Source organism: Rattus rattus, chromosome 5 (genome assembly GCF_011064425.1).
Source record: "Rattus rattus isolate New Zealand chromosome 5, Rrattus_CSIRO_v1, whole genome shotgun sequence".
Lineage (NCBI taxonomy): Eukaryota > Metazoa > Chordata > Mammalia > Rodentia > Muridae > Rattus > Rattus rattus.
This window is the reverse complement of record NC_046158.1, coordinates 135,503,361-135,518,730: the sequence shown is the minus strand read 5'-3', so window position 1 is coordinate 135,518,730 and position 15,370 is coordinate 135,503,361. Positions and strand designations below refer to the sequence as shown.

Here is a 15,370-nt window from a genome sequence, read left to right as displayed (position 1 = left end):
CAAAATTTGGTAAATGTCCAGCATTTGTGGGAAACATAGTCCAGTTAGTAATGCCCTTTTTCATTCATGAACATTTGGTTCAATATCACATTAACCATTAATATCTATGCTCACCTTCAATCTTATCACACAGGAGGACATCAAACCTTTCCACCCCCACTCCTGCAACAAGATGGAATCATGTAACTCAGACTGCAAATAATTTCAGAGTTCTGCCTCCCAAATGTTATAAGACATGAGCTATGATGCTCTGCAAAATTTGTATTTATTTTCTTAAATTTATTTTTATTCGTGTGTATAACAACATGTGTGTGCAGGTGGTTAGAGAGATAGAGAGCATAAGATGACTTTGAGTTGGAATCATAGGTGATTTTAAGCAATGTAGAGTAGATGTTTGGAATTGAACTCTCTAGTCCTGGAAAAGAATAGCAAGTTCTTTTAAACACTGAGCTGTATGTGCCATTACTGTCAAATTTTCTGGGGAAGTGAAAGGTATTGGAATATTTCTTGAGTCCACAAGAATCATCGATTGAGAAAATAGAATCTGATTTATTTTATTCAGAAGAGTTTCTGTGATAGTCTTAGAATATAGGGCAGAGAAAATGAACCTGGAGATTGAAGGAAAGAAAGATATGAAAGAAGAAATAACTTTGTTACATTCAATGGGTGTGCTGATGATGTTAGAATTTCTAGGAGGAACATGTTTTTCTCCAGTCTGGACACTTGAGATTCTCTTATAAATTCAGTCAGTCTTCTAGGTATGTCACACATTTAATCCCAGAACTGGAATGCTGGGGTAGGTGATATCTCCAGGCCAGCTTGTTCTACGTAGTTCTTTGCCAAAAGTTACAAATGAAAGTTGCCTAAAAATTAAAAAGGTTTCAAAACTCATTAAACTTATACCTTTATTGGCAGAATTAATGGTCTAATTATGTGTGTGTATATTGTAATTTTAAGATTTTCTTGTATATTTTCAATATATATTAGATCTGTTTGTAGAGATATAAATGTATATTAATCAGCTAATATTCCTGTTGTCTATTCTAGTTTTCTGACTCAGAATGTGCCAAAAAGGCTTTGGAACAGCTTAATGGATTCGAGTTAGCAGGGAGACCAATGAAAGTTGGTCATGTTACTGAACGAACTGATGCTTCTAGCGCTAGTTCATTTTTGGACAGTGATGAATTAGAAAGGACTGGAATTGACTTGGGAACAACAGGTCGTCTCCAGTTGATGGCAAGACTTGCAGAGGGTAAGTCTTCAATAGAGTTACTGAATTATCATACAGTGGTGAAAAGGAAGGAGCACGTTGTAATCTTTACAAGTGCCTTCTATTGAAATTTTAATGTGTTTTTTTTTTCTTCAAGATTTGTGTTATATATGAGAGTATACTGTTATTGTCTTATGTACATGCCTGCATACCAGAAGAGGGCATAAGATTCCTTTAAAGATGATTGTGAGCGGGGTTGGTGATTTAGCCCTGGGTTCGGTCCTCAGCTCCTGAAAACAAACAAACAAAAAGAGATGGTTGTGAGCTACCTTGTGGTTGGCTGGGAATTGAACTCAGGAAGAGCAATCAGTGCTCTTAACCACTGACCCATCACTCCAGTCCCTTAATGTTGTTTTCATTTTGGTATATGTCAATACTAGTTTTTTTTTACTTTGTAAAAGTTGTTATTACCTTTATTTTGTGGGTATGTTTTTTTATTTTGAGGATGTACTAATGTAATGACACATCATGGATTGGGCAAGAGCCTAGCACCACTTGAAGGAAATATGTTTTTTGTCTGTTTTTTTAAGATTTATTTATTATGTGTACAGTGTTCTGCCTGCATATGTGAGTGCAGGCAGCCTCAAGAGGGCACCAGATCTTAGTATGAATTGTTATTAGTCAGCATGTTGCCTGGAATTGAACTCAGGATCTCTGCACGAGTGGTCACTGCTCTTAAACTCTGAGCCATCTCTCCAGCCCCGAGGTGGAATAGGTTTTAACAATTCTACTACATACGGGTACTAAAGGGCACAGGTTATCATCCTCGGTTGTAGCATGGTTTGTTACCACAGAGCGATTTTTGTAGGCACCACTTCGTTGACTATCTTCTTTTAATGTAGTAATAATAACTTGAAGATTTATTCCTTTGCAGGTACCGGTTTGCAGATTCCACCAGCAGCACAACAAGCTTTACAAATGAGTGGCTCTCTGGCATTTGGTGCTGTGGCAGGTAGGAATTGAATCCTTTCTAATTTGAAATCATTGTATTTTCATCTAATTCGAAAATATGCCAAATTTTTTGCATTTCAAAGGACTAACTGAGAATTCAATTCATTAAGTACTTCTAGCATCTTAATGATTGCAAAGAAGAGTAGGTTTAGTATATATTTGTATAATATCCTGAGTGCCCTATGAGACTATGGAAACATCTCAAGTGTAGTTTAATTGTTACTATTAATAGTTACTTAAAACACTAAGCTTTCGGTAAAATTAAGGTTTGCATTACCAATAATACAAAGAAAAGAACTTACTCTTTTTTTTCTATGTATGCTATAACATTTTGACAAAAGTAATGGAACGGGAAACCCCAGTTAGAACCTCCCTGCTTACAACCATCTAAACTCCAGTACTGGCACGTCTTCTTTGTCCAACCTCTGCAGGCCATCAGCACACACAATACACCAACATATATGCAGACAAAAGTCTTAACACAAATTTCCATAAATCTGTAAGCTAAGGTTTTATTTGATATGCATGTCATAAGCAGAACTATATACAATTTATAAAGGATACATTTTAGTCAGGTATGATGGTGAGGGCCCTGTAATACCAACTTTGGGAGGCTGAGGCAGCATTAACATGGTGGTCTACAAATTGAGAACCCACAAGCGTACAGATGTTCTAAGTATGGGAATTTGTGTTCCATACTTTTCTCTAAAGTGTGAGACATTTATAATGCTGATAGTCTAAATCGTCAGAGAGACCTGTGTGCTTGCTAAAGCATATTTATAGCATATGTCCTGGAACAATACCAACACAGATTATGAGAAGGGAAAAGTACGCATTCAGGTATTTGTGCAAGTAAACCGTAGTGTAAGCGCAACACAAGTATCTGTTACCTGTGTTTTCTGCTCATCAACTTTTTAAACATTACCTGTTACGTTTTGTTTTTTTACATTGAATCAGTGGTCATAGCATTCTGCTCTTTTTAAGTGCAGTGAACTTATTTTAGAATAAAATCTGGAATAATGAATGTTGAGATGATATAGCCCCCTGGGCGTGGTTGTTTCTCCAGGATTTCATTTCAGTTTCCATCAAAAAGGTTAACTCAGCTGCTTTTTCACGCTAGTTGCAGGGAATCTCACACCTTCTAATGGCCTCTCCAGACATCCATACATAGGGCTTATGACTCACTTACACATTAATAAAGATAAGATAAAATAATTAAGAACAGTAATGTTTCAGGCTCCGTTGGTGCACACCTTTAATCTCGGTACTTCAAGGGCAGGCAGGGTGATCTCTGAATTTGTGGCCAAGTATAAGTTCTAGGAAGCCAGGATAATAAAAGAAACCTCTCTTAAAAAACAGCAAAAAGATAAAAATAATGAAGTAGCCAGCCTGATCTACATAGTGCCCTCCAGGCTTTCCTGAACTGTGTAGAGAAACTTTCTCAGGAAAAATGAATGATTATCTAACTTGTTTCTCAGTATTCAAGGTCAAAATTTCACATAGCATAATTGTTACAGGTATTCATTCCACATTCTCAACCTTTCATAATGCTGCCATCCTTTAGTTTCTCATGTCCAAGCTGTAAATGATGGCTCATGGGGTAAGAGCACTGACTGGACTTGGTGTTCCAGGTTTTGTTCTCTTTCAGAGGAGATGCATGCCTGTTTGTTATTTCGTAGTTTCCTTTTAAGTATTCATTTCATTTATGAGTACACTGTTGCTCTCTACAGATACACTAGAAGGGGAGGGGACATTGAATCCCATTACAGATGTTTATGAGCCACCATGTGGTTGCTGGGAATTGAACTTAGGACCTCTGGGAGAGCAGTCTGTTTTCTTTTTCTTTTTTTTTTTTTTCTTTTCTTTTCTTTCTGAGCTGGGGACCAAACCCAGGGCCTTGCCTAGGGCCTTGCACTTGCTAGGCAAGCCTCTACCACTGAGCCAGATCCCCAACCCGCAGTTGGTTTTCTTAACCACTGAACCATTTCTCCAGCCTGCATTAAATTATTATAATAGGAGATACTTTCTTATGCCTCTATAAATGCATGGATGTCAGGATTATATGTTATGTTGATGTAATCTTCTACCATATGTAGAATATGTACCATATGTAGATTGGCAGACTACTTGTTTATGCACTACCATTATATCCTGGTTCTCATTACTGAAGCAGGATGTTTATTCAGTATCCCTGTCATACTTGATTTTGTGCAGTATTTAGTAACTCAGAGCAATCTTCTTCCCACAGTCTGTGCCTTAAGGACTTCACATTTGCTGTCTTTTTGAGGTAGAGTAGGGGTTAGGTTGTTAGGTATATAGCCCAAGGTTCCCTTTCAATATCTTATGAAGCTGAGTCTGGCATTGATCTTAATTGTCCCTTTCCTTTGTGGTAGAATTTGAGGACTGCTCCAATAGCCTCAGATAAAGCAACTTTTCTAGTAAACCTTGTGTAGGATACAATTTGTTCCTAATTCTGTAATGTCTATTGGAACTAACCAAAGTTATTTTTAAAAAGTAAAATTGGGATTTGTGCTTATTAGCATAAATTTGATAGGTATACACTTTTTTCCCTATCATGTGAAAAAGAAACTAAGGTATTGATACTGGTTTGTTTAGCATATATAAATCAACAATTTTTCCTTGACATGTCAAATTTTAGCCCTGAGGGCCCAAAATGAATTAAAATCAAGGCTTAAATTTCCTTATTCATGCCCCAAGTTGCATGTTTTGAATACTTTGCATTGATAACAGGATTTTGGCATTTGGTTTAAGTCAAGGTCTCACTATGCTTTATCCCTGGCTGTTCTGAAATTTCCTATATAGATCAGGCAGACTGGCCTCAATGAAGAGCATTTCCTGCCTCAGCCCTGCTATTGCTGGGGTTAAAGACTTGGACTATAACCTAATTTGTACATGAATTTGTTCCCCATCTTATGCAAATAGTCTTTACATGTCTTATGTGTTTAATATGCTTTCCTGTATAGAAACACCAGTTCTCACAATAGGTGAGAAAATTAACTGGTCAAATTGTGAACCTGTTGTAGAAAGAAATGACAACTTGAATCTAAGAAGCTCTTGAAAAGATATTCCAAATTGTTGGAATTGTGTCTTTCTGTGGTTAATTCTAAATTTGGAAATCATTGATCACGATCCTATCTCTTGAATTTGTGTGGTTGTATGCCTACAGTTTTAATACAAGCTTCTGAAATGCTGAATTTTGATTGCTGTTTATTAAAAACAATTTTTCCCAAGTACTTGGAATTGAATTCTCAATCAGGGTTTTTCACATATTTTCTGACTGGCTAGCTCCTTTTTCCCCATTTCCCATTATTCCTCGCTGTGGTATTGTAATGGAACACTATATAACATAGGAGAGAATGCGTTAAGAATACTGTGATAATTTTCTAGCATAAGAGGAAACAAAATGTCCCAAAGCTTTGTCAATGAGGAATGGGGAAGGAGGTTTTGCTGCCAGGTGTTACTAACTTGATTTAAACAAACCCTGCTGTTGAAGTCCTCTTTTATTAATACTTTCCTGACATTTACCCTGTTAGTTGAGGCTCTTCATTGTTCCTGCACTGAGCTGTAGAATTCTCTTTTGTTATAGATTTGCAAACACGACTTTCCCAACAGACTGAAGGTGAGTTACTTATATTTTGACCTTTTTTTCTTTGAAATATAAATATACAAAATATAACTTGTTACTATTTAATATAGTTTTGCCATTTATTGTAACCAATAGTACATTAATAGTCAATAAGATAATGATATTTATAGTTATGATTGTTGTGGATTGGTAGAATTTTTCACTCGTAGCTTTTAGTTCTTTGATTACTGGAGAGGAATAGCTTAACCCACTCTCCTTGACCTAGAACTCGGTCTTGTATTTCTTTCTTTCTTTTATCCAACTGTAAGTTTTATATAAATGTAAAGATTTTTTACACGTGCTGCCAGGCTTAAAACATGACAATGTGGGACTGTTTAAAGTTCAGTTATGGACTGGAACGATGGCTCAGAGAGATGGAATAGCAGTGATTGCTCTTCCAGAGGGCCTGATGTCAATTCCCAGCACCTACATGGTGGTTCAGAATGAGTTGCAATGGGATTTTATTCCCTCTTATGATATGCATGAAAACAGTGTGTTCATGTACATAAATACATGAAACTTTTTTCTTCAGATTACTTTGGTTATAATTACATGTATATTTGATAATGTTTTACTGATTCGTTGGGAATCGAGCCAAGAATAGGGTTATGGATTGTTTTATTCACATGTATCCTGAAATCATGGCTGTGCATATGGCCATTAGACTGATTTCATATCATTCTGAAATAAATGGGGAAGTATAAACCATTTTACTGCTTCAGTTTGCTGCCAACTTTATAGTAAGAAATATAAATATAAAAAATCTTGTGAAATTTTCTGGTGAGATGTATTTTAAGTTTCTTTAATATGCCCTATTTGTAATGCTATTTTTAAATGACTAACAGTTCTATCAGTCTTCATTACTCATTTGTTTCGTCCTTAGTACTCATGATCAGTAGTTCCCTCAGTTGTTTTCTTACAACTTTTTAGGTCTGTATACTTGTTTTTGTTTTGAGACAGGGTCTAATTGGTCTCATGGTGTAGCTTTGGCTGTTAATGTAGAGCTGGCTGGTCTAGAACTCAGATATTACTCTGGCTCCTTTTGTTCATTGCATCTCTTTAGTTATAACAATTGGATTGATGTTTTTGTTGTTTTTTTGGTATACTTCCATTGTTTCTTAAGCAGTTCTACCTTACATTCCTAGGTATCTAGGTGGAACTTAATAGATCTTAGATTATGTCAGGTTATACTTGTTCATAGGAGGAAATACAAGGAAAAGACTTCTCAAATTTCTAAAAGAAAATTCTTGCATTTATCTTTGAAGGAAATATTGGAGGAAAAGCACTTGTAATTCTATCATATTAATTTTTAAAGTATTCCATGATTACCTTTTTTCAGTGAAATTTGATATTTCAATAGGTGATTTTTTTTTCATTTCAATCATCTCGATTTCTTAATGCATTATTTTATCCTTAGCTGTTTGTTGTTATACATTGGAATGGGATTTGGTCAGATAATATGATTACGGTGAGTTCTATAACAGCTGCTATAAAATCTTTGGTAATTCTCTGAAATTGGAGTGGCATGAGACCCTGTCTCAACAACAGTAAAACCAAACCTAAAGAACACCAAATAGACACCATTGCATCACCTCACCTGGAAAAGTGTTTAATTAACTACAGACACATTTGCTTTAAGGTTGAATATTATTGTGTCCAGAATTTTCACGTTACAATAGTCAAACAGTAGATAAATTGCTGTTAACGGTTTTCCGTTTTGTTAAGACAAATCGCTTAAAATGTTGCTTTATTATGACATTTTTCCTGGGATACTTTATTTGCTCTTTTTTTAGGTTGATATATTTAAAACGAATTTGGACCAGACAGAGAGGACTTTAGTTTTAAGCTCTTTATACTTTTGCTTCATGACTAAGCGTGCTTCCCAGCAGCCACATCACAGCTTACAGTACCATTTAGCAAAGTTCAGGTTTCTGGCTCCTGAGGGGGAAACAGGTACCTGTGGTGCGCATGCATGTAGGCCAAATTCTCATACACATAAGATTTAAAAAAATAAGTAAGCCTTTGCCTGCTGTAAAGATGAACCAAGTTGTTCAGAGTTCTTACTATATAAGAATCTAATATACTTATATGTGTGTTTTTGTATATCTTTTAAAAAGCAGACACTATATTCCTGGCAAAAGGAAGGGAAATAGAAGAACATTATACTTTTGAAGCTGTCCAACAACTGCATTTTTTATTTGCTATCATTCCAGGATAAAACCAAGCTTTCATTTTTTTCCTTTTTCATTATGGAATGTTTTGTGTGGAGGATTTGTTTGTTTTTAATATATTTAGAATGCATATCTGTCCTTAACCCTTCAGGTTTGGTTTTGGTTTAAAAAAATTGTCTCTCCATGTAGTCTTAGCTGTATTAGAACTTTTGTAGCCCAAGCTGACCTAAGAGCTCTGAGATCTTTTTACCTCTCAAGTGCTGCTGGTATTAAAGCCATATGCCACTGTCCCCCTTTTTAAGTACAGTTTTGTGAAGACAGAGTTTTTTATATTGCTGTCTATCCTAAAACATGGTAGGTTGGCCTAGATAACTTTGAACTTAAATTCCTCCTTCATCTACCTTTTTAACTCTTAAGATCATAAGTGCACCGAGTTTGTGCTGTGGTTGATATCAAAACCAGAGCTTCATGCCTGTTTGACAAACACTTTGACAGCTAAGTTCCAAACCCAGCTCCTAAATTTTTAGGGAAATAGATTTGCATGTGGCTGAAATGTGTTAGCAATCCTTTCCCCTTCTCATTCTCTACATAATAGAGTATTTGTACTTTTTGTGGCTCATATAAGTGAAGCTAAAGATGGTTTAAGGTAGTTTTAAAGGTAGATGTTTAGCTTACTTTCCATATGGTAAAGTAACTGTCTTATTTCATAATCATGAAGGTGATAAATAAATTATATCATCCATATAGCGATAGGGTTGATTTTTTTTTTTTTTTTTCAGTTAATTGTCCGGGGATTCTTACACATTTTCCATGAAGCTAATTTTTATTATTCTTTTTTAGCCTCAGCTTTAGCTGCAGCTGCGTCTGTTCAACCTCTTGCAACACAGTGTTTCCAACTTTCTAACATGTTTAATCCTCAAACGTAAGTACATTTGTACAAATGTCAAATGGTAGTTTGACATTTAGAATATTTCACAATTAAAAATGTATTAAAATGATCTCCTGGCCTTTTTTGGGTTTGTTTGTTAAGAATATATGTGAGTTACTCTATCTGTGTATGCATGATGTGTATGTCTCACGTTTGCTTCAGGAGGTTATTGTGGCATGCATCAGGATTGTTGTGTACTGGAACCGGAAGCTGGTACCCTGTAAGAATAAGTTAAAAGTGCTCCTAACCTCTAAGCATCTACTATTAGATTTTATTTTTGTCAGAGAGTTAAAACCTGTATGCCTCTGAAGAACATCACAGAGCACCAGTTTTTTTGTTTTTTGTTTTTTTTTTAAAAACTCCCAACTACTATAGTAGCACTATAGTCCATATAAGCTTTTAGCCTATGATACTTTTGCCTGCTTTTAGTTTCTTTTTATTCATGTGTTATGTTAGTAATTAAATTTTCTGTGTGTATGCCAAGTGTATGGATTCCAAAATTCAACATTTGGTTTTCCTTTTTTCCGCCATCCACTTTGGTGTTTTGTTTCTGTGTTTTCCTGCACGAATGTATTCCACATGTTTACCTGTATCTGAAGGTACAGAAGTGTCACATTTTTATAGGATCAGAGTTTCGGTTTCTCGTAACCCTGTTGTTGTTGTTGTTGTTGTTAACTAAGACCTAAATCCTCTGCCAGAGCCACAACTTCTCTTAACTGCTGAGTCAACTCCACAATGTTTACAGTGAACTTGGTAGTGAAAATTGGTAACTTTAACCGAGCCTCCTGTATATCTTTTAAATATTATAATAACATCTTAAATTTGAACATGTTTAGGGCTTGGTTGATAGTTGAGCTTGTCAAGCTCTATCACATTTGCATGAATGACAACTTGGGCCATTGGTTTTAAATACAAATACATGGAGCATGCTCATTGGTTAGCCAGTCCAGTTGAATTGATGTGTTTCACAAGGAGATTATATGGTTCACTGTGAATAAAGGTGTTTGTTGCAAAGTCTGAATACTAGAATTGGATCCCTAGTTCACATGTGGAAGCTAAGTGGACTCCATATTAGATGGTCCACATATATCCCCATACACACACAATGTACTTAAATCATTACTTGAATATAATTTCAATGTTTTTGTTACTTTCTCACAGAGAAGAAGAAGTTGGATGGGATACAGAGATTAAAGATGATGTCATTGAAGAATGTAATAAACATGGTGGAGTCATTCATATTTATGTTGACAAAAATTCAGCTCAGGTATTTCCTTTTTCTTTTTTTTCTAGACAGGGTTTATTTGTGTAATATGATGCTGACCTGTCCTACAGGTCTGGCTGCCTGTGCTTTCCCACGTGCAGAGATGGAAGTGTATGCTATTCTCTATCTTTTCATACATTTAGGGAAAGGATGGTCACTGCTTAGGTTTCCTTTTGTTGTTTGGGTTGGTTTTGGCTTATCTTTTGAGACAGGGTTTCTCTGTGTATTCCTGCCTGACCCGGAACTCTGTACACCAAGGGAGCCTCAAATCAGAAATTGACCTTTATGTATGCCTCCCATGTGCTGGGCATGAGTCACCATACTAATTTTTTTTAAATGCATTGATTTGTGTGGCCCTTTATTGAAGTTAGCTCTTTTCTGACTCATCTCCCCATGTTCTGGGATTTATTATAGTCCTGTACCACTGTGCTTGCTTAGTGGTTATTTCCTGAAAGGAACTTCAGTGTGCTAGCTAAATACACACTCCAAAACACAGGCAAGTTCAAAATAAAGAAAATTTCATGAGAGTAGTGTTAATTGATCAGTTAATTTGCATCATGTACCCTGCAACTCTTTACAGCTTCTTTACTCTTTATTTAGAAATAAGGGGGGGTTGGGTATTTAGCTTAGTGGTAGAGCGCTTGCCTAGCAAACGCAAGGCCCTGGGTTCGGTCCCCAGCTCCGAAAAAAAGGAAAAAAAAAAAAAATAAGGGAGGGTAGTAATAGGGCAATAAGATCAATGAGAAGTAAAAATACTTTAGTTTTCAAAAACATTTGAGGTAATGACCACATAAGCTATTAGAACAAACTAGAAAGGACTATGTTTCTGTAACCATGTTGGTTGTACTGTTGAGAGCATGTGTTGAGTGGTTGTTTTAATAATTTTTTCTCTTGATCCTTTTAGGGCAATGTGTATGTGAAGTGCCCATCGATTGCTGCGGCTATTGCTGCTGTCAATGCGTTGCATGGCAGGTGGTTTGCTGGTGAGTAACTGCTGTGAAGACTTTATGTTGAAACACTAAGTGATTATTAACATTGAGTAAACACAGCTTAACAAACTTTTTTCTCTCAACAGGTAAAATGATAACGGCAGCGTATGTACCTCTTCCAACATACCACAACCTCTTTCCTGATTCCATGACAGCAACACAACTACTGGTTCCAAGTAGACGATGAAGGAAGATGCAGTCCCTGATGTATATAGCTTTTTTTTCTCTTGAGAATTCATCTTGAGTTATCTTTTATTTAGATAAAAAATAAAGAGGCAAGGGTCTACTGTCATTTGTATACAACTCCTGTTATCTGGAAAAATAAAAATGTTAACAGGAATGCAGTGTGCTCATTCTCCCTAACTAGCAAATCCTACTTTATGCAAAGCTGTTCTCTTGTTCTGCTGTTTTAAATGTCCATGTAGAAAATTACATTAAGGATCTATAGAATAGCTCTAGGGGAACAAATGTGCTTTCTGTACAAAGGCAGACAGGTAATGTTTTAATGTTTCAGAAACCTAACTTTTTACACAGCAGTTACATTTCACATTCATGTATTCAGCTCATGGTTCAGCAAAGGTTTCCAGAATACACTTTTGGAGTGTGAAAAGTCTAAGTTGCTAAATGGCTGCTTAGCATTTGACCTTGACCATTTGGAAAGTGGGGGATTTCAAAATATTTCTTGATGGTAAATTTTTCAATTACTGTATCTGTAAAAGTTTCTTTGTAAATACTATGTGTTTTAGTGTGTCTTAAGATTCCAAACAAAATGATCCCTGCATTTCCTCAAGGTGGTTGATGTAACAGATTGAGTAAAACAGTCTTGGGCAAGAGATAGGAAATGTGGAAATAGGTTTTGTCTGGTTGCATATAATCTTTGCTCTTTTTAAGCTCTGTGAGCTCTGAAATATATTTTTGGGTTACTTCAGTGTGTTTGACAAGACAGCTTGATATTTCTATCAAACAAATGACTTTCATATTGCAACAATCTTTGTAAGAACCACTCAAATAAAATTCTCTGAAAAAGGCCACAAGAAAATTTTCGTTTTTCAAATGTTTACATGTTATAAACTTTCCCTTTTTTTGTTTCTTCTAATTTTCAAAATAGTGTCTTAGCACTATGTAAATCAAATTTATTACCAAAGTATGTGGGTTGCTAGGAAAGGGTAGGTATATGTGCCATACATAGAATAAGGTTACTTCATTTTTCCTTTTGTAGTAGGGAATATTTTTTTATGCCAAAGTCCCATCCAGTGTTTGTTGTCTACCACCACTATCAAGCTTGTCTTCCATTGAATAAAACATGTTTGTCATTCTTTAGCACAGTAGTTCTTGCTTTTTAAGTTGTAAGGAAGAAATGTTTTACAAAAGAGTTGACTTCTGCCTGATCAAAAAACATCTCATGTTCCTGGGCAGCCCTGAGGTGTTTCCCACACTGGCTTTTGTGTGACCTTTGATCTGTGTCTTAGCACTACCATCCATGATTGGCTGAAAACATCACCACAAACTACTCCTGCCCCTCATTTACTCCACTCCACCAAATGTTGGAATAGTCTTGTTACCCTTTTTTTTTTGACACTGGGCCTCCCTTTAGTCTTGACCTTTCTAAAGCTTGTTACAGACCAGGATGTCCTCAAACTCAGAGCTCCTTCCTCTGCTGCTGACTTATCCCTATGCTTTAAAAAATCATTTTAATGCTTTATCTTTGGTCCTACAGCCCTCTAGAAGTAGGTGTAAGGATGGTTGTGAAACAAAGGTCATAGGAATTGAAGCCAGGGACTGCCCCTGCCTTTTTCTCAGCCAATTAGCATAATATGCATTCTAATTACTACCCAACCTCTTCCAGCAGATCAGTTGAGTCAACCATAGGAGGATGTATAGGAACAAGGAAACTGAAGAAGTTTGGCTTAATTGGGTATCTAAAGTTTGCCAAACAACACATTTTGTCTCCTAGGTGAGATCAAGGAAAAAAGTTGTTTCTTCAATACCAAGTTCAGGAAAGCTATTATTTATTGGCTAATTATGGGCAAATAAATTTCAGAACATGTTAAAGAGTAATCAGGAAATTTCAGAACAAAGTTAAAGAGTAATCAGGAAAATTAACCAAGGCCAATCAGGTTATCCTGTCAGAATTTTGTTAGCAACCTACATAATTAAAATGTTCAGTGTTGAGGCTGATGAGTTTATCTGAGATGTCTCTCTGAACTAGACAATCTCATACAATTTTCTACTGTTAAGAGACCAAAGCAACTAATTTTTATGATTGTTATGCTGAACCAGGACTTTTTGAACAGATTTAACAATGTTTCTCCATCTTCAGAGTGCTTGGACAAATGTCCAAGCCTGGGTAGAGATTTAAGTATGAGTTGTATGCTTCCGTGTATTAGGGGTCTGAGATGTAGTGTTATGTGCACCATGTGTCTGCAGAGGACTTAAGAGTGCATTGATCATAGGAATGTTGGGTCACTATTGAGGTGGATATTTCGAATATCCACCTCTAGGTCTAGGAAATACACTAGGTCTTTGAAGTCAAATTAGACTGATAACAAGAAGAAAAAAACTTTATTGTACAAGGTTCGAAATGGATGGGGAAGTTTGGGTGTAGCTGGGCATCCGTGCCCTAATTAGCATCGTATGCCCATTCCGATGGCCATGAAAGTGCCAAAGGTACCGCCACTCTGCATCATGGTTTTCCCAATGCCGCCCATCAGCTCCCGACCCCGCATTCCGATCCTGAAGAGGAAAGCAAGAAGGGGCCATTTGGGAATTCAAATACAGGAATAGAGATTTGAAGTACCCCCTTTAAGCAGTAACAACTTGACAATCTTGTCTCATTTGTCATTCTTAAAATGTTTCCCCATGTAGGAAAGCGATGACAAGGAACTTATCCAGGGTCTCTAGGACGTGTACTGAATGCTGCATTGTAGATTGTAGACTGCAGAGATTAAGGATGAAATACATGGGTAGGAAAAGCAGTCATGTTTTTGCCTCTATGCTATACATTATCCAGTAGCCATTTTTCTTCTAGATGATTGCTTAGGGTTTGGTTTTCTTTTGTTTAATCTAGGTTAGATTAAAAGTCAAACTCTGCAATTTATAAACTGCACAAAGTATAAAAGGGACATCATTACATTTACAAACTCAGTAACTACATTTTTCAATTTTTTTTTTTTTTTTTTTTTGGATACAGGGTTTCTCTGTCTAAATATCCCTGGCTGTCATGAAACTCACTTTCTATACCAGGCTCTGCCTCTCAGACCAGAGTGCTGAATTTAAGGTGCTCATCACTACTGCTCGGCGGCTAACTACAGTACTTAGCACTACAATTTAGTTCGTGCTGGATAAATAGTAATTTATAAGTTCGGTATCCAGATGTAGCGATGACCATTACAATAGCAGTTTAGAACATTTGACGACATCTAATTCTCAGTATAACAAAACGCTTCATCAAGTTTGCTTCACTGTAGTTGGGAGTTAAAATGCCAGGCAACAATAATAACCCTTCGCTAAGTAATTACGATGTGTCATATAACATGTAAAACATACTAATATGATTGATTCTTACAAAAGTGCAAGTGGTCAGTTAAGTAAATTCAGCCTCTAACTTGCCTAATGACCCTGAACTACAAAGGAGTCAGAAAGCCATTTTGACATTAAATACTGTGCTTTCAACCTATTCTAAGTGGGCTCCGGAGTCCTAGGAAGCCAGGAAGTTACGTCCCCGCGGCTCACCTGAGACAGGAGAAGGTGCCGAACAGGGCCCCGGCCGCCATACCCACGGCGCAACCCATGACAAAGCCCATCTTCACGCGGTCGAAGCAGCTGGGCTGGGACTGCCCGTAGGGACCCACAGCCACCGGCATCTAGGGTGAGAGGGCTCGGATAGTGAGGGCCTAGCCGCCAGCCGTGGCGTCGGCCAGGGACGCACAGCAGGGTTCCGTAGATTCCGGGACAGAAGCCACCCGCAGCACCCCTCCACCACCCTCCTCGCGATAGAGGACCCCGCACGCGCGACACAGGGCACCAAAGGGCCCCACCTCACCTCGTTCTCTGCCGCGGTCGCTCAGCTCGACGTCTCACACCGAAAGCTAGGCGGAGGGCGCTCGCGGCCCGCGGGATCGTTTCCGGAGCGCGGCGCAATTACTTCCGGG

The 15,370-nt window shown here is 37.2% G+C and overlaps 2 protein-coding genes across 14 annotated transcripts in view; one reads left to right on the top strand and one right to left on the bottom strand.

The window, feature by feature from the left end:
- Window positions 1-12,249, top strand: part of Rbm39 (RNA binding motif protein 39) — a 33,766-nt gene extending 21,517 nt beyond the window's left edge. For 11 of the 13 annotated variants that reach the window (XM_032904566.1, XM_032904565.1, XM_032904572.1 and 8 more), the window contains 7 exons: window positions 1,048-1,252; window positions 2,145-2,222; window positions 5,811-5,861; window positions 8,879-8,960; window positions 10,128-10,233; window positions 11,135-11,213; window positions 11,306-12,249. In XM_032904566.1, coding sequence (XP_032760457.1) covers window positions 1,048-1,252; window positions 2,145-2,222; window positions 5,811-5,861; window positions 8,879-8,960; window positions 10,128-10,233; window positions 11,135-11,213; window positions 11,306-11,406 — 702 coding nt within the window. In that variant the 3' untranslated portion in view covers window positions 11,407-12,249. The remainder of the gene's footprint in view (window positions 1-1,047; window positions 1,253-2,144; window positions 2,223-5,810; window positions 5,862-8,878; window positions 8,961-10,127; window positions 10,234-11,134; window positions 11,214-11,305) is intronic. The other 2 variants (XM_032904567.1, XM_032904577.1) reach the window with 2 other exon arrangements.
- A 1,504-nt stretch (window positions 12,250-13,753) lies between these two features.
- On the bottom strand, window positions 13,754-15,367 carry Romo1 (reactive oxygen species modulator 1). Its single transcript, XM_032904563.1, has 3 exons — window positions 15,262-15,367; window positions 14,952-15,082; window positions 13,754-13,952 (listed from the first exon to the last, which is right to left on the bottom strand). Exons 2-3 carry the CDS (start codon window positions 15,080-15,082, stop codon window positions 13,844-13,846), a joined length of 240 nt encoding a protein of 79 aa, XP_032760454.1. The 5' UTR covers window positions 15,262-15,367; the 3' UTR covers window positions 13,754-13,843.
- Window positions 15,368-15,370: the final 3 nt, after the last annotated feature.